This window comes from Myodes glareolus, chromosome 4, assembly GCF_982192425.1.
Source record: "Myodes glareolus chromosome 4, mMyoGla1.1, whole genome shotgun sequence".
Classification (NCBI taxonomy): domain Eukaryota; kingdom Metazoa; phylum Chordata; class Mammalia; order Rodentia; family Cricetidae; genus Myodes; species Myodes glareolus.
Window position 1 is genome coordinate 72,839,958 of NC_142029.1, and position 23,864 is coordinate 72,863,821.

Consider the following 23,864-nt stretch of genomic DNA (forward strand, 5'->3'; position numbering starts at 1 on the left):
ATCTTGCCCAGGCGAGCTTCAACTCCTCACCTCAGTCTCCCATGTGCCAGGAAAGATATGCTACCCTGCACATAGCTTCCTCTGAATGCTGAACCCCCTCCCCTTTCCCCCCAAGTGTAGTCTTTGCTGTTCTGAAATTCAATCTGTAGACCAGGATGGCCTGGAACTCAGATCTGCCTGCCTCTGTCTACCGAGTGCCAGATTAAAGGTGTGTGCCACCACTGCCTGGTTAAAAGTTTTTCGGTTTTTGTTTGTCTGTTCGTTTGAAGTTAAGGTCTCACTATATAAGTCCAGCTGGCCTCAAACGCAGTAACCTAGTATTTCCACTTACTAAACACTGGGACTACAGGCCTAGTCAAGAGAGCTCCAGCGGCATCCACCTTTCTGTGGTCACTTTCTGTTGTAAAGATCACTATAAACATGGGTCACCACAGTGGCCCTTAAGTGGAAGTCCTAAGCTGTAAAGTCCCATGTAAATAGAGGTAGCACTGCTTCTCTCCCTCGGAGCCCTGTCTGCTCTCCTTGTGGCTGTAAATAGGTAGGAAGCTGGTCTCAAGGCCAGTCCCTTCAGTATTTGAGACCTCACCACTTCCACAGTCACAGGCAAGAAAGTGGCAGCTTTTGAGTTAGTTTGTATCCAAATCCCAAGATCTCTAACTTTGGAGTTTCCTTGATGGTCCAAGCCATCAGGGTATGTACTCTGGAAAGGCCGCAGGTCGACCTTAATTATCTCCTTTCTTCTCTCCACTATCTTAAGATCCCTGTCTCTGTCCTGTCCCTTTCTGGAAAGCCTTAAGGAGGGTGTACCCGCGTCCTTCCGAGAACACAGTGACCAGTAGACCCAGAACGTGGTGCGTCCCGATTTCCCATATGCTCTCCAACAGTGGTCTTTGCCTTCGGGACATCGCAAAGTCAAACTTGAGCAGCCCTCTGGGGACATTCCTCCCCCCTGGGTGGTGGTATTTGGGAAAGCGGATGTGAAACTCCCAGAGGGGGTTAGGCGTAAACTCCCAGCATCCGGCCTAGGCCCCAGTATCCTTTCCCGCCCACCCCCCAGATCTATGATGGTGATAGGTAAGTGGGATGAGGGTGTGAGCCCAGAGGCCGCAGACCTAAGACTCCACCGGCGACAGGACTTGCTCCGCGCGGAGCTGCAGAGCGCCCGGACCCGCCCCGCCCGCGGGGTCCGGTGCAGCCGCACCACACCTCCGTTCTCCCCCGGGATCTGCCCCCGCCCTTCGCAGAGGGGGTGACCGGACCGACTGAATCACTGCCGAGGGAAAGACTCTGAGACCGGATTCGGGGTTTCCGGAGAGTTCCATGGTCCCCCCCCCCCTCCCAACTCGACCGAGCCGCCTGAGCATTTTTGGTAATGTTTGGGTTGGTGAGCACGGCCGGATGCCCCGCCTCCCTCTCGGCATCCCCTGGGCAGGACCTTAGAGCCCCGGGCTGTTGCAGCGCCTTCGCGCCTCGGCTGCTTCTGTGAAAATGAGACCCTAGGTGCTGAGAAGCGGGCAGGTGAACTGTTCACGAGGATAGACCCCCTAGGGTCAGAGGGAACAAGAGGGCCAGTCTAAGGTATAAGTATTCACAAGGTCTGGGAGGAAGGATAGAAGGGCCATGACCTCTGTCAATAAACCCCATCCACTAATTCCTTGTTGGTTGTAAGGGTTCCTAGTTTCTAGGAAGTATCTGATTCGTTCACATTCACCACCACCACCGCCACCCCGCCTCCCCAACACTACCGCAAGGAAGGGGCCAAGAGTAGAAGCCCGAAGCTCCCAGGGGAGTCCTGGAATGTTGGGATCCTGGGAACAGACCCAGAAGTCCATGGGAAAGCCAGGCGGTGGGAATCCCACCATCTAGCCCCCTCCCCAGGATGAACCACCGGATGCTGCGGACCCCAACTCCCCAACAGCGGGGCTTGTGCCTGTGGAAGTCCCCACCCTAGCCTAAGTCCGGGGCAACCCTAAGGTTCAGTAGGCCAGCTGTGACGCCGATGCCCCTCCCCCACCCTGCTCCAACATAATCCTCCTCTTTGTGTCACTCACCCCCACTCCCTGGCTCCCCCTTCTCCGACCCCTGCACAATAGAGTCTTTGCCGCCTCCAGGGTGGAGATGAACTCACGATTTTTCCAAGTTTAAAAATAGCTCCTCCCACCCCCCCCCCCCCGAAAGCCACCCTCCCCTCTCCCATGTTGCTGCTGGTGTGCACCCCAAAACAGCCCACACCTCCTTCCTCCTGCCCTGGGTCAGGTGTGAAGGACATGAGTGAGACTTCGTGTCCGGCCAGAGTGTAGACGGCTTCCCTCCATTCAGTTTCTTCCTCCATATCTTCCACCCCCTAGCATCCGGTTTCCTGGCTTGATGATGTCCTCAACAGCAATTGACCCCCACCCTGGTTTTCACTCTGCTGTGCCCTCCCCGAGTGGTTCCCCACTACTCTGCAAAGGCTCCTGCCACCCCTCCTGGATCCTGTCTTCTGGCCAGGCCAGAGAGGGGGTTCCCCAGCCTCTGTAGACGCCAAGATTGCTGCCCACCCCCAATCTCCTCATCACAGCTGCAAGCGAGTCTTCATCCATTTCCTTCCTCCGCCCAGCCCACCCTTCCCAGCAAGGAGGTGGGGCATCCTTCTGTTTTTACCTCCACTTTAATGCTCTTCCCCACTTTAATAAGGAATGGAAAGCCCCAACCGCTCACACCAGAGACTGTAGCTGGCAGGACATAGGATGGGGACCACTCCTCATCCAGCCTGTGGGCCTCACTGTGGTTAGTATATGGCCCCTTCATAAACACCATCACTAAGCTGTGTGTCCCCTGACCTTTCCCTACCAGCCTGAGGCTACTGGTGGCTGCTGCTGCTGCTTCTCCTCCTCCTCCTTTCATCTTAAAAAGAATTATACTTTTTCTTCTTTTTTAGTCTTAAAAATACATCTTATTGATCCCTTTTTGATAAAACCAGGTACTGGTAAGGCAAGATAAGTGTTAAGTTAATGTCTTGTGGGGCGGAGGTGGGGTGTTCTCTCCCAGTGTTCTGTCCAAACCACTCTTGAACTCAGGCTCTGAGTCTGGGAGTAGCTGACTACAGCTCAGGGGACCACAGCCGGGAATGTTGCCTACCTGGAGCATAAATGTGCTGGTCTCGGGGTGGGGGTCGGGTGGTTGTTCTTTTTTTTTTTTTTTCCCTAACAAGCTGACAACTGCTGGCATCTGTGTCACCAGAAAGACCACAGTTCTCAGGATCTGCCCAACTTCGGATAGAGGCCATCCTTTGTGGCCCTAAAGTCCACAGCGAGCAGAAGAAAGGGCTTTGTGCACTTGGCACAAAAAAGATGAAAGTGTAGGCACGCCCTAGGCATTGCCGCCATCCCAATAACTTAGGGGAGATTCCACCGTAGGCTTTCTGTCCTCAGATTAGTTCAGAGTCCAGGTTAGTCCAGAGTCAGAAGGGATGCCTGCCCCTGTGTGGTCTTCGTAGCTCTTCTTTGCCAGTGTTAAGACACCAGTGAATACCTTCAAGACCCTCATCGGAAATGAGACACAGAAACAGTGATGAGAGTTCTGGACTGCTAATCTCTCCAAACTGTTGCTACACAGTCTGGCCGCAGGGGCCAGGCTTCTTAAAGTACAGTGGGTTTGTTTGCTTTGGTCATATGCACCTGGGAGGGACGGGATGTCACCCTGGCCTCTAATCTTATTTTCCTTTCACTGCAGAAATGACTCCTTCAACCCCCACCTGGCACCAATCGAAGAGGAAGAGTTCAGAATCGACTGTCCTTGGTGGTTAGCTGGCTGTGTTTCCAGGCTGCCAGAAATGAGAGTGATAAGTTAATGGTGTTAAATGAAGACACAGGGTGGTGGTGGTGGGGCAGCACTTGGCCTGCCTCTTCATCCTTTAGCCATTTCTGCAGAGAAACAGGCTGACCTTCCTATTTTGCTCAGGGCCAGGGGCCAGTGCCCATCACCTCACTCTGGAGGGTAGAGGAGGCAGGACCCTCTTATTCTCTCCCCTCAAGGGCCTACGCCAGCAGCCCGGCAGGCTTGGCATGACTCTGGCTGGAGACTAATGCACAGGGAGGAGGGGTCAATGAGACTCTGAAAGATGAGGTTGATGTGGTTTGCCAGTCATCTCTGAGTCATCAGAACGCAACCCAGAGCATTCTCTCAAGTCACCTGGCCATCTCTCGTGTTTGCTGCCTCACCCCTTTCTCTGGGGCCGTAGCAGAAGGGTGACAGACCACTTCCCTAAGTCCGGACCCCTCTGATTTCCCAGTGAGGTCTCAGCAGGCCTGAAACCCTTCCTGAAGCAATGGTGCTGGGGTCTTTTTGAGCCTTAGTTCTAGAGTCCAGAAGACCCAGGGAGAAGCTGGGGTTTGGAAAGGGGAGGATAGGGTTCCTGGCCTCTTACTATGTGGGAGACTGTTTGCAGGCATCTGTTTGATGGATCTGACTCCTCCAGTCACTGAGCCACGATCAGCAGTGTGAAGAGCTGAGGAGTGGGTACCACAGTCGGGGGCCGCTTTCAAGCATTAGGAGGAGCAATAGGTTTCTGGGGGATCAAGCTAGGGACTTGCACATCCATTAATATTAACCTTTCCTCATTCAAGTGAGGAGAAACTGAGCCGGAGACCAGGAAGGCACAAAGAGGGTTGGAATAGAATTATCTAGGCCTGGATGTGGACCATGGGTTTGTGAATTTAGCCCCCTCCTCCCTTCTCTAGCATAAGAGGGACTTGGAGGAACTTGAATATGAAAGGACAGCGTAAAAGGCACCGTTTCCAACTTCCCTGCCCCCTTGATGGCACCTCTAGGTCTGTGGGACCTGGCACAGTTCTTCCTCCCGGGCTGCCAGGATAGCGAAGACTCTGGAGAAGTGCCAAGCCGGCAGCCGCCGCAGTGAAGCGGCCGTTCCAGAAGGCGACTAGGGCCAGCTCCATGCCTCCAAAGCAGGGCAGAGGAGAGGAGCCTGATTGGGAGGCCCCCATCAGGGACACCGCCCTCCTATTTCTCTGCCTGAGGGTCCCAGGGGCTACACCCGCTGGTAGTGGCCAAGCCCGAGTGAGCGCTGCTACTGTGTCCAGGACGGCTCTAAAGGCCACCCGGTCAGCTTCTTCTGCCGCCTCGGCCAGTCATTTCAGCCTCAGGACACCTGTCATTCCTCCCTCAACCTTTCCAAGCCAGGAGGTTGGGAAGCGGGAGTTGGCTTCCAGGCCTTGATCGGGGCGCAGCTCCCAGCCGGAGCGCCGGGGCCCGCCCCCTAGGGCGCGGGGAGGGGGCGGGGGGCTGCGCGGGGCGGGGCCGGGCGGCGCCCGGGGTCCCCTCCCCCGCCCCCCTGACGTCAGCCCCCGACAGCCGCGAGCTCCTCACTTGGCTCTGTCCCTCCGTCGGGGAAGCATGGGGCTTACTAGGCTGATCTGCGCCTTCTTGCTCGCAGCCTGCTGCTGCTGTCGCCGCGTCACGGGTGAGCTGTGTGTCCGTGTGTGTGTTGGGGGAGAAAGTGTGCGTGTGTGTGTGTTGGGGGAGAAACCGACCCGCATCCCTCAGGACCTGGGAGTTGGGAGATGTCTTCGACGGAGCCTGAGTGTGCCGGAAATCAGAGCTAGCAGCCAGGCAGAGGCCAGGGCTCTGTACCCCGGCGGGCGCTTCTAGTCAGAGTCCCCAATTCCCAGGCGCTCCGCTTGCGTGCAAGTTCTTTGCAGCGAATTTGCAGCCTAGGTTCTAGAGAATTCTGGTAACGGACCCAGCCAGGAGGCTGCAGCGGCGAGCGGGAAGGGGTGGGGCCGAGCCTCTGCAGGACTCTGGGGCCGGCCTCACGCAGGTGCTTGCTCTGGGTGCCCGCGACTGGAGCCGGGACAGAGGCGCGGCTGGGGCGCATCCTCAACCCGTGCATTCTGCGCCCGCCTGTTGCTGAAAAAGCTGTTTCCCTTGTTGGAGAGGGGGGGCGCCGACCCCTCCCCCTCCGCCTGGGCCTCAGGCCAGCTTGGAGGTGAGCGAGGGAGGAGGTGGCTTCTGCTCGGGCTGGGCGTTGGCAAGGGCAGCAGCGGGTATTGTGGTTCGCCTCGCGCCTCCCGACTTGACGGGATCACAGGGGACTAACGACGAATGGAGAAGTTCTACAATAGAAACAGTTTATGTTAGGGACTAGAGTCCGAATAGAGAGCGTCGGGGCACCTCGGAGCTTTTATTTGAGCCATCTGGGTCCGGGCTTCTCTTGCACATCCCGCAGCGGTGTCGCGTGTTATTCTTGGCTCCTTATCCCGTCCCAACCACTGGTCGGGCAGGGAAAGGGGAGGGCTGGGCATTACCCACTTCGTTGGCTTCTTGCCCAGTGCCAGCCTCGTCCCTGGGGTACTCCAGTCTAGTGCCTCCCAGGCTGACCTTATTTCTGGGGAAAGGGCTAAGCCAGCTAGGCAGTCAGCACAGCAAACAGAGCCTCCCTCTGCCCTGCTTTCTGGCTCTCGGAAGAGTCAGATATCCAAGGTCCTGCTCTTGGGTGAAAACGACCCTACCTGCCTGTCCTCCAGTCTGGAAGCCACACAATCCAGGCATCCCAGTGACCAGCCAGATTGTGTCCAGTGACATCACTTTCCCAAAGGGCTGGTACCACTGGCGTCTCTTCTGCCCACTCTTTGGTCCTTGACCTAAGTCCTGTAGGGGATTCTGACCCCTCTATACTTGGATGGGGTCTTCAGATTGTATTGCAATATTCCTTGACATACTGCTTCTGGAGTATGAATTGTGGCCTCTGGCCAGAGTTGTCCCACCGTGTCTTCTAGAGGATTTGGGGGGCAGAGGGTAGAATAGTGACGTCTTCCCCGGGGAGGTGGGAACACAAAGGGGCCTGTTGTGCCCAAGCCTGGCACATGCCTTGCATTCTCATAGTCTGAGCTCACCAGGACTAGGAAGGGGCCCAGGAGCAAAGGGGCCTTCCTCTTGGCCCAAAGCCCATGTTCCCCTTATCTGCGTCTCCGCCAGTTTCTCTTGAGAGACACCCAGTCACTCTGTCTATGTTTCAGGCCATATTACACTGGGAGAGGTCTGATCCAGGTTGGGTTGTGGGCATTGTGAAGTTAAGGGTCAAGAGAGGTCAGGGCCCTCTCCAGACCCTTGGAGTGGAACAGCTGCAGTGAGCCAGGAGAGGAGAGGGGACAGGACAGGACAGAGCAGCTGGCTGACAAAGCAGCCTGGGCATGCGCCTCCCTTTTGCAGGTGTGCCAGGAGAGGACAAACAGCCTACACCCACACCAGACGTGGTGGAGGTGGAAGTGGGCCACACAGCCTACCTGAATTGTGGCCCCCCACGGCATTCCTCAGTCAACTTAACCCACGTGGACTGGTTTTTGGTGAGTGCCTGGGCTTCAGAGGGCCGTAGTAGGTGGGAAACACTGTCTCTTGGGTAGGTAACTCATCTCTCTGCTCCTTGCCCTCAGATTCACAAGGAGAGGCAGATACCCATTTTCCGTGTGCGCCAGGGCCGGGGCCAGAATGAACCTGGGGAATACGAGCACCGCCTTAGCCTCAAGGATTCGGGAGATGCTCTGGCCCTGAGTCAAGTCACTCCCCATGATGAGCGTGTGTTCCTCTGCAAGAGCAAGCGGCCACGGCTCCAGGACCACTACACTGAGCTTCAAGTCTACAGTGAGTGCCCCCTCCATTCCTGCCTTCTGGGTAGTGTGGACCATGTAAAGATGGGTTTCCATTTCTTGGTTTGTTTCCCTTCTGTTGTAGAAGCTCCGGAAGAGCCAACCATCCAGGCCAATGCCGTGGGCATCCACGTGGACAGACAGGAGCTTAGGGAGGTGAGATACAGTAAGCCAAGTGATGGTGAACAGGGGTTAAGCTGGGGCAGAGGTGGTTGTCAGAAGCAAGGAGACTCCCATCCTGTCCTCTTTAGGTTGCTACCTGTGTGGGGAGGAATGGGTATCCCATTCCTCAAGTCATCTGGTACAAGAATGGTCGGCCCCTGCAAGAGGAGGAGAACCGTGAGTACTCCCTTACTGCTTAGGCTCTGGAGGACCACCTAGCGTGTTCTATTAGAAATTTTACCAAAACAAAAAGCCCATACAGGTAATGTGCTATTGAATAATTCAGACTATAGCTGAGAGTTGGCTCAGTTAAGAGCACTGGTTGCTCTTGCAGAGGATTCAGGTCAGTTCCGAGCATCCACATGATGGCTCACAACCACCCACAGCTCCAGTTCCAGGGGATTCGATGCCTTCTTTTGACCTCCGGGGCAAAAGGCATGCAAGTGGTACACATATACACATTCAGGCAAAACATTCATACACATAAAAAATCATTACAAAAATTTACCTTTTATGTATATTTTATGTATGAGTGACTCTAACTAAATGTATACCTGCAGGCCAGAAGAGGGCATCAGATCCTATTATAGATGGTTGTGAACCACCATGTGGTTGCTAGGACTTGAACTCAGAACCTCTAGAAAGTACAGCTAGTGCTCTTAATCCCTGAGCCATCTCTCCAGGCCCCACAATTTCTTTCTCTTTCTTTCTTTCTTTCTTTCTTTCTTTCTTTCTTTCTTTCTTTCTTTCTTTCTTCCTTCCTTCCTTCCTTCCTTCCTTCCTTCCTTCCTTCCTTTCTTCTTTGTTTTGTTTTTTTGTTTGTTTGCTTTTCGAGACAGGGTTTCTCTGTGTCGCTTTGGAGCCTGTCCTGGAACTAGCTCTATAGACTAGGCTGGCCTCAAACTCAACAGAGATCTGCCTGCCTCTGTCTCCCAAGTGCTGGAATTAAAGGCATGCGCCACTACCACCCAGCCACAAAAAAAAATTTTTTTGAAGAAAAATTTGGGCTATAAAAAAGCTAGGATTCCTTTCTGGCCGACTCCTCCCAGAAATGGCTTCTGCTGTCAACTGTCATTTTCTTTTGTTCCTATTTCTCTGTCCTTCACAATGTCTGCTGCGGTGTGGTTTGTGTCGTGTTTTGAGACAGGAACTCAAACAACTCAGGCTGGCTTTTGACTGCCTGTTGCCCAAGGGCTAGGATACCATGTATGTACCACCACCCCTGGCTCAAGGCTTCCTTTTTGTATTGATTTGGTTTGGTTTTTCAAGACATGGTTTCTCTGTGTAGTCCTGGCTGCCCTGCAACTCCTTTGTAGACCAAGCTGGCCTTGAACTCAAAACAATCTTTAGGAGACTTCTGCCTCCTGAGTGCTGGGATTAAAGGTGTGCACCACCACTGCCCAGCAAGGCTTGTGTTTTTTACTGTCTCAACCAAGGGTGATTTTGCATACATACCTATCTCGGGGAGACTTGGCAGTGTCTGGGGGCACAAACTCAGAGGCTGCTATTGGCATCTGGTAGGTAGAGGTCAAAAATATAGCTCAGCATCCTACAGCGCACAAGGTGGCCCCACCACAAAGAATTAATTCTGATCTGAAATATCAATAGTGCTGAGCCTGAGAAGCCCTGCCCTTCGTGGTAATGCGGCCACACATCCCTTTTTGTAATGTGTCCAGGTCAGTCTGATCAGATAGACCCATTTTGCCTCCTGCTGTCATACTGAATATGATGTGGTTATTACCCTTCTCCTGCTAGCACTTAATGTCTCACTTTTTCGTCACTTTGGACTTTTGTTTTGGATTCTGAGGCTTGAACCTAAGGTCTTACACATGCCAAGAACATGCACTACCACTAAGCCTTTTGCCTGACTCCATTTTCCTTTGTCTCTGGGGTGATCCTGGCACATACCCTTGTATATGTGCTAAGGTGTAAATGTTTTTTTTTAGGGTAGATAGCAAGTAATAAAAGTACTGGGTTGAAGAGGCACCAGTTTGTATTTGGCTATGGGCCCCTGCCTTAGAGCTCTCCCTGCTAATCCCCCGGAGAAGTTGGGCAGGGAGGGGTGCTGAGGCCAAGTCTTGCTTCCCTCTCCTGCCCAGGTGTTCAGATTCAGTCGTCACAGATTGTGGAGTCCAGTGGCTTGTACACCTTGCAGAGTGTTCTGAAGGCTCAGCTAGTTAAGGAGGACAAAGATGCCCAGTTTTACTGTGAACTCAACTACCGGTTGCCCAGTGGGAACCACATGAAGGAATCTCGGGAGGTCACTGTTCCTGTTTTCTGTAAGTCTTGATTTTTTTGCTCCTTTGGTTTTGGGGGATGGGCCTGGTAGGAACTTCTGCTGGTCCCTCTGCATCAAATTCAGGGCCAAGCCTTGGGCTGAGAGCCTTCGCTTTTGCCCACCAGACCCTGCAGAAAAAGTGTGGGTGGAAGTAGAGCCTATGGGACTGCTGAAGGAAGGGGATCATGTGAAAATCAGGTGTCTGACGGACGGCAACCCTCAGCCCGACTTCACTATCAACAAGCAGGTTCGGAGGGCGCCATGGTGGGTGCATGGAGGGTGTGCAAGGGCACAGGCAAAGAGGCAGATACAGCAGCTGGAGGGGTATCAGCTCACCCTCTTGTCCTCTCCCAGAACCCCAACACTGGGGAGACGGAGGAGGAAACCACCGATGAAAACGGTATCCTGATCTTGGAACCTGCACAGAGGCAACACAGTGGGCTCTACCAGTGTCACAGCCTGGACTTGGAAACTATGATCACCCTGTCAAGTGACCCCCAGGAGCTGCTCGTGAACTGTGAGGCACTAGGATGGAGGTTCAGCCTGAGGCTAGGGGGAACTGGTGGGCCTGCCCAGGCTGACACTTTTACTATGCCTCCAGATGTGTCTGATGTTCGAGTGAATCCACCTGCCCCTGAAGCCCAGGAAGGCGACAGCCTCACACTGACCTGTGAGGCAGGGAGTAACCAGGACCTTGAGTTCGAGTGGCTGAGAGACAAGGTACAGATGGCTTTGAGACTGTGGGTGAGAGCTTGCTCCTTCCGACCCCCCTGACCTACCTCTCACCCCTAGACAGGCCAGCTGCTGGGCAAGGGGCCTGACCTCCAGCTAAACAACGTGAAACGGGAAGCAGGGGGACAGTATCTCTGCATGGCATCTGTTCCTAGTGTTCCTGGCTTGAATCGCACACAGCTGGTCAGCGTGGGCATTTTTGGTGAGGCCCTTTGTATAGCAATCAACCCAAGTTGGATGGCTTTGAGATGTCGGAGGTCAAAAAAGTCAGCTGGCACTCCGAGAGGTGTGGTGGGAAAGTAGAAGCGAACGATTTGGGGGTCTAACCCTTTCCTCCCCCAAGGGTCCCCGTGGATGGCGTTAAAGGAGAGGAAGGTGTGGGTGCAGGAGAATGCAGTGCTGAACCTGTCTTGTGAGGCTTCAGGACATCCTCGGCCCACCATCTCCTGGAATGTCAACGGCTCGGTGAGAAGGCTTCATTTATCTTCCCCGTCCTCTTAATCCCTGCCTAGGCTTTGAGGCCATGGCCGGAGATCCTCCCACTCTGAGGATCCATTTCCTTCTAGGCAACTGAATGGAACCCAGATCCACAGACAACTGTGAGCACCCTCAATGTCCTTGTGACCCCAGAGCTGCTGGAGACAGGTGCAGAATGTACAGCCTCCAACTCCCTGGGCTCAAATACCACCGCCATCGTCCTGAATCTGGGTAAGAGCTGCCTCCCTGCCGAGGATGATGGGCATGCCCAGGCCAGGGCATTAACGTGCGCTTCTACTAACAAGCCCTCCCTCTACGTGCGCTTCTACTAACAAGCCCTCCCTCTGCCTCCTAGTCACTTTAACCACCCTCACACCCGACCTCCGCCAGACCACTGGCCTCGGCACCTCCACAGTCGGTCCTCACACCAGAGCCAACAGCACCTCCACAGGTAAGCCAGGCCTTTGCCAGGGTTCCCGCTCTGCCCTGTGGAGAAAACAGTAACAGCTCATCTGCCACCCTGGGCTGGGTAGGGTGGGGCAGCAACAGCGATGTGGCAGCCTGGGGCAGGGAGTGACTAGAAGTGTCTTTGACAGAGAAAAAGCTGCCACAGCCAGAGAGCAAAGGTGTGGTCATTGTGGCTGTGATCGTGTGTATCTTGGTCCTTGCTGTACTGGGTGCTACCCTCTATTTCTTCTACAAGAAGGGCAAACTGCCGTGTGGACGCTCAGGAAAACAAGAGATGTAAGCCAGGCTCACGGCCCTCAATCCCTCCCCATTTTTGGCTGCCCAGCTTGCTACCTCATAAGGGACCTCCACTACCTAGTGTCCACTTACCCTTGAGAACAGAAACTGGACCTTTTGTGCTGCCCACTGCCCAACGTCCATCCACCACACCTCCTCGGGTCCTCCCTTCCTGAGCTGGCCCCAAAGCACCAGAGAGCATAGAGTCTTCATCCCTAAAGGCTCTCCCTTCCCTTGTCCCCCAGTTGCCAACCTCTCACCTCCCTCCTCCCAGCACGCTGCCCCCGACTCGTAAGAGTGAATTTGTAGTTGAAGTTAAGTCAGATAAGCTCCCAGAAGAGATGGCTCTCCTACAGGGCAGCGCCGGTGACAAGAGGGCTCCAGGAGAACAGGTAGGAGGCAGCTCCTGAGGCCAGGGCCTGACCCCCCTTTCAGGAATCGGGGTAGTGGGCTGATGGTACTTGTTCCCGAACATTAACTCTTTCTGTCTTTCCTCTTTGGTTGGAGATGGGGAGCAGGCCCATCCTGCCTTACATTACTGATGATGGCAGGACGAGGTCCGTGGTGGAGGGACCCTGGAGAAAGATAGCAAAGCCCCACCCTATATTCTGCTAAAAGTATAGCCTCTTTCCCCACTGCAGATACTTAGTTGGGGGACATCTATCTTTTCTTGTCCCCTTCCCCCTATTTCTGCTGCTTGCCTCAAGGCTGTTGCAAATTCATCAGCTTTTGCTTCAGTCCCTCCTTTTGGTGTCCATGCCGTGAACCCTATGGTTCTTCATGTTCTGGTTGTTTCTCTTCCCTTTCAGGGAGAGAAATACATCGATCTGAGGCATTAGCTGACTCACCAATGTTTCCGGCTCAGTCTTCACCCCAAGCTAAAGGGACAGCAGGGACGACTCCCACTCAGGTTCAGAGACCAGGTCCAGAGGGCCAAGAATTGGGACAAGCGCCATTTGGAGGATCTCATTTGGCCATGGAGGCCTTGCTATAGAGACCAAGTCCTCCTTTGTGTCCACTGAGTAATGCTTATCCCAAGTGACTGGGAGCCTCAGTCTCCCAGGAATGGGGTTTTGTGTGTGTCCCCCACCCCTCCTGCTTTTCCCAAATGGATTTTTTCTGTGCACAGCCAAAGGTCGCATATCCACCTTCTGCCATCAGCTGTGTGGGCCTGTCCCTCTGAGCAGGTGTTCTCCCCTCACAGGCTGTATCACATGATATGGAACCTGGACACGTGGTCACATACACTGTTCACACTGCTCCTCAAGAGAGGCCCACAGTCCAGAGGCAGCTGCAGCACTGCTTCTCTGCCTGCCTGCCTGCTGCTCTTTCAGGGTCTTTTGGGGTCTTTTCCCTTTGGGCAGAAGACAGGGATTGGTGGTAATCCTTCAGTGCGTGAGGAAGGAAGCTCGGCACTGTTGTTTGTTTTGGAGTGAAAGCTGTTTACTGAGCCTGAGCTTCCTGCTCCCTCAGTGGATAATGGGAGACTGAAAGAGAAGCCATGGGACAGAGAGGAGGTCTACTGGGATGGGGATTAAGCTCATAGGTAGATTAGTACCAAATTTCTACGTGTGAGTTTATGGGCCCAGATCCCAGGAGAGTCTGTGGGACAATGGTACTTAAGAGATGAAAACCTGGCCTGGGCAAGAGCTATTGGAGTATGTGTGCATCTATGAGTGTGTGTGTACATACATAAATATATATATATATGGTTTTGTCTGTAAATTTGCAAATTGTTTCCTTTTATATATTATGTGTTAGAAAAATAAAGTGTTATTGTCCCAAAAGCTTGACGCACTTCCCATTCATCACGGATGACAGACCTGGAGCTTCCAGAATCACAGGTGTCCTCACAGAAGTGACAGGCTCTCAGAAGACTGTCCCTTTACCTCCAGAGCATCCAGGGCTGAGCAGCATTGGCTGAGCAGCATGCTGCTCAATGCTGACAGCTATGTCCCTGTTGTGTACCCCATCACTTGTACCACTGCCATTGGTCTCAAAGCTGCCCTGTGTATTAACCCCCAACCCCAGGTGAGACAGAACTCAAGTGTGCTACAACAAAAGAAATTTTATTTAAAAATATTTTTTACAGACATGGGTGTTTGAAAAAGCTCTTTAGTTAACTGTATGGAAATGAAAAAATTAATAAATAACATTAGTATAACAGACCTCTAATTAGTATAACAGACCTCTACACATCAGTACACTGGCAAAACAACATGGACTTGAGAGAACGAGTCTTAAAGCTCGGCCACTCTGCAGGAGTATTTACCTCTGTCTGCTCTTTAGAGGAGATTAAATACTGCTAATAGAAATCTTTTTATATTAATGACATTTTAAAAATAGTCCACAAGAATCTCACCTAAGTGTGTTTTGTTTTCTTAACACTGATATACAAATTGGGACTCTATTCTGGGGAAAATATTAAGTTCTCTCTTGCCCCACCCAAGTCAAGAATTTTAAAATCTTGACTGAGGAGGACCTTAAAAAGAACTGTTTCTATCCCCCACTCTTTGTTAGCTACAGGCAGGGGAAATACAGGAAAAAAGGAGGGTAAGAAAACTGTGGTTGAAACCTCTGACAGTGAATGACAGGCTTCTGGGTTCCATGGCCTTTCCCTGGGGGCAAGCAGACCCTGAAGGGCATCAGCCACTTAATGCTTTAAGGTTGAAGTCTTCAAATGAAAGGAAAGCCAAGTCTGAGGAGAGGCAGGAGGTTGAAGCTGGCTCAAGATCCAGCAAAACGAAAAGACAACAAATGAACCATCTCCCCTTCAGGAGGGTCGCCCTCAGCTCCATGCGGCAGGGAACTCTTCCAGGAGGCTGCGGGAGCAGGACATCAGGAGCAGTGGAGCGCTAACCGCTGCCTGGAACCAACCAAGCGATGCCAGATAAAATGCTGCTCTTTTCCAAAGAAGCCTCGTGGCAGAGAAAGGAGACTATAGATAGCTATGTGTCACCTCTCCAGCCAGATAGCCTTGTCCCCAAAACTAGGGCTAAAGAGATTCCAGGTAGAGGAGCTCAGACTCTGGTATTTCCATATTAAGTCCTAAAATGCAGCCTGGGATACAGCGCTGCCTTAGAAAGGCACAAAACATTTGGCTTTTTTTTTCAGTGTGCTAAAAATTGTTTTGTTTTGAATAAAGGAAAAAGATATATAAGGTTAAAAATACCAAGTCACCACAGCCAGAAAGCAGATGGAGGAGGTACCTCACAGCTGCCATGCCCAGCACCTCTCAGCAGAGGTCAGACTTCCCACTTAAGGGTGCTGACTAGGAGGTCAGGAGGCGGCTCCTCTCTGTGCACTGCAGGGCGGGCTCACTAGCCCAGACAGGAGGGGAGAGGCCAAGAGAGCTGTCAGGGCCTGCAATCCTCTTACCACTTCAAGACAGCCAAAACATGGTCACCTTCTTTACTACTGGGTAAGAGGTAATGGGGAGGGAGCAACAGCAACCACACACCCCACTTCTGGGCCTGTGTGGGGAGGCAGTGTGAGCCTGAGGAGCTGTACTCAGCATTCATTGTGCAATCCTCTTCTCTGGCTTCCATTCTGTTTTAGAGGGAAGAAAACTTGGAGGCAATGTGGAGGTTTGCCTCTCACATTCAGTTGCGGGACTGATCAGGACTGCAGAGCCAGGTGCTCACAACTCTTGGTTGATTTGTTCAGCTGCCAGATTAGATCTGAGGCTGGCGCTCAGCCTAGGCTCTGTACAACACAAGGAGTGGTCAGCCACATTTTTCTCAAGCACTAAAACAGGGAAGAGGCTGTAAGATCCCTAAGCAGCTGTTGGCTAGCAGCTGGCCCTTCCCCATGGTGCTCTTCATCAGGCACAAAACAATGTGTAGGCCCTCCCTTTCCTTATTTCTCTATTTCTTAAGTCTTGTGCTCCTTACTAGAACCAAGAAATACTGGTACTTTCCCTTGCAAGCACCCCAGATCTCCTGGGACGCTGAAGGCACATGGCACTACTATCCCTCTACTCCTTCATTCAGGAGCCTAGACATCTAATGAGAACTCTGCTCTCGCCCTTCCCATGAGCCTATCTTTGGATTAGTAGGTTACTTCTGTGTATACCAAATGACTTGAATATTTAGAAGTTAAAAGCAGGGTAGTATGTGTGATATGCCTTAAAATGCAGGGCAGGTTCTAAGATGGGAGTCCAAAGATCCACGTAAGCAGATGCATAGCTTTACTCCCCTCACCCCACCCCTAAAAGAAAAATACCCCTCATTCTGATGTTGATCTTAAAAAAGAAAAATGCCCCAAGCAAACAAAACCCACCACACTTATTACAGGACTAGAGAAAAAGCAACCAGACAGGGAAGATACAGGTAGCTTGTCTAAGGAGTTTACAGAATAAGCTCTATTTGACACTGAAAATCTCTATATCCTGGCAAATGTACCAAGGTTCCTAGGAAAGCAGAGTTAAGTACATCACTGCAGGCTCCCTCACAGAGAGAAACAAAGTGGATGGGAATGCAAGAGACTGACCAAGAGCCCACAGAATGAACAGGTATTCAGCACTAAAACCAGAAGAGTCAAGCCTAAAGGTAGTAGCTACAGTGGAAGCGGGATCTACACTCTAAGTAACATCGAAGAAGACCCGAGTTTGAGTGGAGGCTAAGAAATGCTACCCAAGAACAGACTAGAACGGCCTCTTGAGTGGGGAAAGCAATCTTGGGTGCCAAGACTCTAAGGAGAACAAAAGGAAGAAATGAAGAAGCAAAGATGATAGTGACTCTGAGTAAGTTAAAAATAGGTATTTCCAGCTGGGTGGTGGTACACGCCTTTAATCCCAGCACTCCAGAGGCAGAGGCAGATCTCTAGTTCAAGGCCAGCCTGATCTCCAGAGCGAGTTCCAGGACATGTAGGGCTACACAGAGGAACCCCATCCTCAAAAAGCCAGAAAAAGGGGGGGGGGTAGGGGGTGATTCCTTCAACTTCACCTTTCCAGATGAACAGTAGAACAGAAACTGTGCTTTCAGCATGGAAGTCCCTTTGCAGATCTCTTCTTGGAGGTTCTCAATCTGCCACAATCTCTCTGTTCTTCCTGTAAGGCCCAGTGTGGGTATGAACCCTCAAATCAACACTCTTGCTGAGTGTATTCTTTCTTAAGAACATAACCCAAGTATTATTGTCTTCTGCTCCTTGCTTGCAGCTACCTCATGTTCCTGCCTCCATGACCTTCCCAAAATGAAAGATTGCACCTTCAAACTACCAGATATAAAGGAAACTACAGCGGGAGAACCAGAAGGGTCACTGGCAGGAAAACTATTCCATTAAGGAATTCGCACTTGAGGAGAGTACTTCCACTCATGCACAGTATGGCGTCGGTGCTTTCCCTGTTGCTGGAAATGAAGAGGAGAAAATATTCTTCATGAACATGCAAGACACTCAAGAGTCCAGTCTCGTCGTCACCTTGCAATGTATCTGAGGCTGGTCTAAAATTCCTAATGCTACTTCCACCTCCCAAGAGCTGAAAGACAGGCTCGCTCCATGAGTTCCAGCTTGGTGAACAGATACCCTCAGGAGATACAGCTCAGCACAGACTCCTCAGGGTGCCTGTTCTGACCCATGGAATCAATAGACAGGTTTAATTTTCTCTTGTTCTTTTCAAGAATTATTGAATGTTTCTAAAGAACCACATTCATTGTAAGAAGATCAAGTGAACTGAAGTCAAGGGCACTATTTTGGGGTCATGTATACTAATATGCTGTGAAGTACAGGTAGGGACTAAGTCTGTTTTCCAGCACAGTAATATACAAGAACCAAGTCTCCCATGCATCTAATGGCTGTGTGTATTCCTACAGAAGGACTGCCCATGTGTGACTGAGATCACAGTTGACTCCAGATGCTTTGTGTAGTGCTAGAATACTTCTGTTGAATTTTGAAGCTTCAAGTGCCAGATGATAACGTCAGCAGTAAGGCTCTGGTACCTTTAATAAGCTGCCCGCACTGAGGTTTATGAGGACAGAATCCAGGCTCAGTTCCTCACCAGCTCCTGAGAGTCAGGGCCTCACCCTTTCCCAACCCTTCCACCTATCCTAAGACAGAATCACGACACAGATTGCTAAAGAATAGAAAAGAAATCCCCAATTGTACGGGAGATAGTGACAGGTCCCAGAAGAGTAAAAACAAAAACCTTTCCAACAAGACGGATGGGGACAAAAGCAGCTCAGTAAAAAGATAAAGAAGGCACTGGATTGGAAAGCAGACTGCAGCAAAAGCTTTGCTTAAGCATTTAGTGCTCTACTGTGCAACTCTCAGTCAGTGGATCCTCAACCCACTGAAGAGATTAGGAAATTTGTAGCAAAAAAGGATAATCCATGAGGTATACACAACAGAATCTCCCAAATATTATCAAGGCTACAGAAAGACAACAGGGGTTAATGGGAAAGTCTTGGGCTAATTTTAAACAAGACAGCACTAGTAAGGACAGATAACTCTACACAAAAGAGTTGTGAATAAACCACATGTATGGTCAAATGCTAAACGAGTTAAGGACAGTCCATGCTTAACTTCCCAACACCAGTAAACCACCATGAGGTGGCACGGACATTTCTGACACATAGTAATTACTCCAATATTTGTAGGAATTAGAAAACGGTTATAGCCAGGACAGTGGTTAGAATAATCTATTCAGTGGAGTGATTATTCTAGAGACAGAAAGGCCAATGGAAAGAAGGGAAGTCTGAGAAGGCCTGCAGCCTTCTGATTCTCATGATGTGAGGTAGAACATTCAGCATTAACACCATGGCTGATCATCACAGAAGACTAAATCCTGCTAATGGTGCCATAAAATGAATACACAGCTGATTCCTGGTTTGGTCTGTAAGCAAGTTATATTACAAAAATTAACTTGTAAGATTGCTATTTGAACCATAAAACACATTTTCTTTCCTATAGAGGAAATAAATATTTTAAATATGAAGAACAGTGACTCCTATCCATCCTCAGTTTAAAAAAACCAAACCCCACAGAACAGCTGAAGGATGCGAGTACTACTATGACACACTGTTGTCCAGTGAAAGGTATGTCTGAGAATTGAAAGAGAAAGACAAAATGGCAGAGTATGCAGGGAGGGGCTGGAGGAGGAAGAGGGGAAGAATTAAAAGAGAATGGTCAGCCAGGGTCAATTCACTGCTTAAATTAATACTAACATACAAAGGCTGAGGTCAAGAGCTGCCCAGTCTGCTAACTAGGAGGTATATTTCAGAACCCACAGATTTTAAAAACATTTTAAGAACTTTTCACTTTAGAAGAACAGTGGGAGGGCAGTTAGAAGAATCTAGTCCTGGAACTGAACTAGAAAAGTCTTGCCTTGAGTCCTGGCGAGATAGTGATCTGTCAATGAAGCGGCGGCACGCAAAGCAATTTAGAAAGACACAGAGAAAGCAATGATCTCTGTGAAATAAAATAGCCTAATGAAGTTGAGAAATAGGAAAACGTTAAAGCCGTTTTCTTAATTGTAACAGAATAGAAAAAGAGGATGGGCTTGCCAAAAATAGCAAAACCCAAACTAGATTATTTATGAAAGAGCAATTTTAGGTAAACTCAGAGAAAGAGCCAAGGAATTAAAATTACTATACAAATGGAAAAAGAAGAATGGGTTATTGGTGTCTTCAAAAGAAAAAAAATTCAATATTGGAGACTATTTTCAAAATGAGTGGCACAAAACCTTCCTAAGACTACCTAATAGTATCAGCACAGGCTCCAGCATGTCCTGGGGCCAAAGGAAAGGCCTACATACGATGGTCTCAATCCTTGATGCCTACAGATATACATCTGATAAACCAACACCCAAGCTAATCAAACATGTGCCTGTCCACCATAGGGACCAAATGCTCACTCACCCCCACTCAACACCCCTTTCAGAGCTCACACGGGCGCTCAACAGAGAGGCAGGACAAAACTGTCATTTCCCTAGATAGTTTGGGCAGTAATTGCCACAGATTTGGTTTTTGTTTTCTTTTGGAGGCAGGGTTTCATGTAGCCCAAGCTAGCCTCAAACTTGCTATGTAGGCAAGAGTAGCCCTGAACTTCTAATGCCCTGTCTTCAGCTCCCGAGTGCTAGGGACTGGAGGTATGCCTCAGCACCATTTGTTCTGTGCAGTGTGGGACTCAACCATGACTTTGTGAATGCTAGACAACTCTACCAACTGAGCTATATCCTTAGTGCTCCACAGAAGACTTGGATACACAGAAAAGGCAGAAGGTACATAGCCAATGATTTATTTTCTTGAGAGATCTTCAGATAGTGGTAATACCTACAATACTACAATACAGACAGATTAGGCCTGTAACCTTTTCCAAGTTCTCTGTAGAGGCTTTCAAAAGCTTGTTTTTTATACTTTAAAAAATATTTCTTTAATTTTACATTTATGTTTTATCTGCATGTATGTATGCACATTATGTATATGCCTGGAGCCCACAGAGGTCAGAAGAGGGTACCAGATTCCTCTAGATCTGGAGTTACAAATGGTTGTGAGCTGCCATATGGGTGCTAGGAACCAAACTTGCGTCCTTTACAAGAACAGCTACTCTTAACCCATGAGCCATCCATTCAAGCTCCGTTGTTTGTTTTGAAACAGTGGTTCGAGCAGCTTTGAGCTGGTACTGAACTCCTGATCATCTTGCCACCATCTCCCAAGGATGAGAGTAGAAGCACATGTTACCAAGCCTGGCTTAGGCTCTCAATGTTCAAAAGAACACAAAATTGGAGCTTTTTTTGAGGTGGATGATAAGCTACAAGCTACTGTTTCCTACTTACCCCTATGTAGAGGAGACACTGGGTAACCATGGCAAATCCACATAAAGTTGTGTAATAGCAGTCTGCCCTGGGAACACAATAGCTCTGAGGCAAGTGGATAAAACCTGAAGACCTTGAAGCATCCAGAAACCAAGAGAGTTAGTTGCAAAGATGTTAAGACTAGAAAGAAAGTGTAATCTTAGTGGGCCAGTTCTGTCTGAACATAAAGGATAGAGTGGATTCGTGCAAAAAACAGTTTGCATGTGACAGGAGAAAGGACAATGCTGCCACGGAAGTCAGCAAGACTCCAGGCAGAGAACTAACTAAACCCAAGGGTTGTAACAGTGAATGGGAAGCAGGTCTCCAAACTGACTCCAAATCTAAATAAACTTATAAATACAGAAACTTCTATAATGTCCCAAACTGTCTTTGACTGAAAGATTTCAATGAATGATGTGAACACTGTGAACGATACGGTGATAAGGGTAAGGAAGAAGAAAGAGAAACCATTCCCAAAGCCCTAGGCACTTGAACAACCAAGTCACTGGGTGGTACCAATGTAGGAAAAGCGCTAGCCATTAGCAAATGCTGTAAGGTAATTAGGGTTATCCCTACTCCTTACAGGGCGAAGAAAGAAATCATTTCTGAAAGGCTAACCTCACTCCTGTTCAAGGGAGAAATTCCTATGCTGAAATTAACCACTGGCAAGAAAGACTGAATAGATAAGTCCTTACTGATTTATTTTGTAAATCTAAAGAGTATGTGACTGAAGCTTCCTAAAAGCTCCATGGTATTTGGGCTGGAAAGCCACCCTGGAAACAAATATTCTTCTGTTCCTGTTAGGTAGAAAGACTCAAGACCTACATTGGAAACACATACCTGGCACCAAGGCAATAGACTCCCACAGACTATTTCCTGGGGAAGACATGGAATGTATATGAAGGCCTCTATTTCAAACCAGTCATTAGGTAATTAGAATTCAAACATCTTATTTTAACAAATTCAACGTTCCTATAGAAACAGCACTTTGGAGTGACCAGTGTTAGCTGTTAGCATCAGTCATAACTGTAACCACAGAACAGTACTTTCCTTCCCACCTATTCTACCAAACAAACCAATACCATCAGACATCAGAAAGAACATTCTGTAAGCTGCATGGCTTCAGGTCACAGCAAGCCAAAGAACACCAATGAGGAAAGGATAGGGTAAGGAGTCTCAAGGGTAAAGGACAGAGGGTATTCTAACACGATAAGACTTAGCTAAGCACATGATAATCAAGCCAAAGGGGAGTGTTGAGGTTGTAATATCCAGCAGGGCTAGGTGCAATACCACAGTAGATGGGAGTCTTCAGATTCTTTCCTGAAGCTCTTGTGCTAACTCCCTGCCTGGATTCATACACAGCAGGATAATCTTATAATCAGAGGACACACAGACAGACCACATACACACCCTTAACAGGAAAGTCTTAAATCTTTAACTAGGGCTACAGAACAGCATTTCTACTGCTTTCTGTACTGTTGCAGGGATGGGCTACCATTTAATAAAAATTCACTCTCTCCTACTGGGAACTGAAGGACTACAAACACTCTTCAGACCAATGTAACAGTGAAATACACCAGCTGCTCCATTTTCATTCCACTGTTTTGAAATCTTGGAACCATGGGTGTTGATACCCACAGAAAAGGCAGGACCTCACTGTGATGTTCAAAAGAAGTTACTGCTTTCCTAGGTGCTCCTTGAGTAAGAGTCCGGCTCATGGGTCCTCTGAATCCATGGCAAGGAGAGATGTGCTAGGTAGCTACGTGGGCAGGAGAAGAGATAGAAACAAATTCCCGGAGGATGTTTTTGGCCATCTCAATGTTGTTGTGGGCAATGACCAAAGCTTTCTGAATGTCCTGGTAGGAGTAGCCCTGACTCATGAGGCGCTCAATCTCACTTGAGAGCTGTGGTGAGGGAGTGATGGCAGCAGGATTAGCAGTGGCACCTCCACCATGCTGATAGCTACTTGCTTTTCGTTCAGAGTTGATTCTCCGTGGGAATGGTTTAGGGGGGCGCTCTGGAACTTGGGAACTCTCATTGAAGTCTAAAAGAGAAAGGAAAAATATTTGCAAATCCCTGGAAGCTCCAATTTAATGGCAGCAACAATAACAATATGCTAATAATGTGTTCCTCTGTTACAAGGCTAGAATTCTATGTTTTGTTTGTTTGGAAACAGGAGCTCAGTCTATAGCCAAGACTGGACTCGAACTCACACCTGTGCTCCGGCTTCCGTCTCTCGAGTGCTGAGATTACAGCTGTGAGCTACCATGCCTAGCACAAGTCTGGGTTTTATCTATCTTCAGTGCTAGGCGTGAACCCAGGTTGGTAAAGTCTGCTGCTGCTAAGCTAGGTCCATCAGTCTACAAGTTGGGTTTTAATCTAGACTCTTATTACAGAGTGAAGAACCTACTAGATATGTCATACACCCATTCTAGTAACTGTAACTTTTAGAAGTATTATCACACCTACACTGTGTGTTATACTTAACAAGCTTACACATTACCTAAACTAAACTAAACCAAACCATTTCTTCTACAAATAAGGAGATAGCACAGCCAAAATTGCAAAGAAGCAGCAGTAGGCTAGTCTGGGTGGGAATCCTACCTAGATGGGAAACTAGATGCTACATCTTTTTCATCAGCTGTTCTCAAAGTTATCTTCAACTTCCAAAGTGACAGCTATTCTGGCTGCTTCCCTACCAGGCAGCCACAGGTGCATGAGCAGTCCTGGATACCAGAGACCACTGTGTGTGTGTGGGGGGGGTGGGGGGTGGAGGGGGGTGCGGGCAGGCCTAGTATTTGAGGACAGTACAATCCTTCCCAGTGGGACAGGGCTTAGTGTGTGGGTGTGTGTGTGGGGACACACGGACGACAACTTCACTTCTATCAAGCCTAATACTCAGAAAAGTTAGAAGCCCTGCCCTCTCCTACAGGAGGAGCTATGGTTTAACCACCACCTGCAGTTTCACTTCCTAATGTGGGACCTGGGACCTGCTCTCCAACATTTAGATACAGTGCACAGCCTGCTGCACCCACCCACT

General features: G+C 49.7%; 2 protein-coding genes across 7 annotated transcripts in view; one reads left to right on the forward strand and one right to left on the reverse strand.

The window, feature by feature from the left end:
- Positions 1-5,313: 5,313 nt before the first annotated feature.
- Mcam (melanoma cell adhesion molecule) lies at positions 5,314-18,339 on the forward strand. Of its 4 annotated transcripts, none has more exons than XR_007228340.3 (16): positions 5,314-5,461; positions 7,210-7,343; positions 7,431-7,638; positions 7,729-7,799; positions 7,895-7,982; positions 9,905-10,084; positions 10,209-10,330; positions 10,438-10,600; positions 10,685-10,803; positions 10,876-11,017; positions 11,159-11,280; positions 11,382-11,523; positions 11,648-11,743; positions 11,889-12,036; positions 12,282-12,428; positions 12,846-13,823. XR_007228340.3 is itself a non-coding variant. In XM_048417214.3 (16 exons), the coding sequence occupies exons 1-16, from the start codon at positions 5,395-5,397 to the stop codon at positions 12,873-12,875; spliced, it is 1,950 nt and encodes a 649-aa protein (XP_048273171.2). In that variant the 5' UTR covers positions 5,314-5,394; the 3' UTR covers positions 12,876-13,823. The 4 variants fall into 4 exon arrangements, 3 of the variants coding, with proteins under 3 accessions (XP_048273171.2, XP_048273172.2, XP_085544770.1); XM_048417214.3 differs by having other exon boundaries at positions 12,311-12,428; XM_048417215.3 differs by lacking the exon at positions 12,282-12,428.
- Positions 14,087-23,864, reverse strand: part of Cbl (Cbl proto-oncogene) — an 81,676-nt gene continuing 71,898 nt past the window's right edge. For 2 of the 3 annotated variants that reach the window (XM_048417210.3, XM_048417213.3), the window contains one exon: positions 14,087-22,868. In XM_048417210.3, the coding sequence (XP_048273167.3) occupies positions 22,576-22,868 (293 nt within the window). In that variant the 3' untranslated portion in view covers positions 14,087-22,575. The remainder of the gene's footprint in view (positions 22,869-23,864) is intronic. The other variant, XM_048417212.3, reaches the window with a different exon arrangement.

Excerpts from the sequence above, each read along its gene's own strand:
- Mcam (XM_048417214.3), top strand. The coding sequence starts at position 5,395 with ATGGGGCTTACTAGGCTGATCTGCGCCTTCTTGCTCGCAGCCTGCTGC. Across the intron at positions 11,018-11,158 it reads GGTCAGCGTGGGCATTTTTG|GGTCCCCGTGGATGGCGTTA; the intron begins GTGAGGCCCTTT and ends TCCTCCCCCAAG. Across the intron at positions 12,429-12,845 it reads AGAGGGCTCCAGGAGAACAG|GGAGAGAAATACATCGATCT; the intron begins GTAGGAGGCAGC and ends CTTCCCTTTCAG.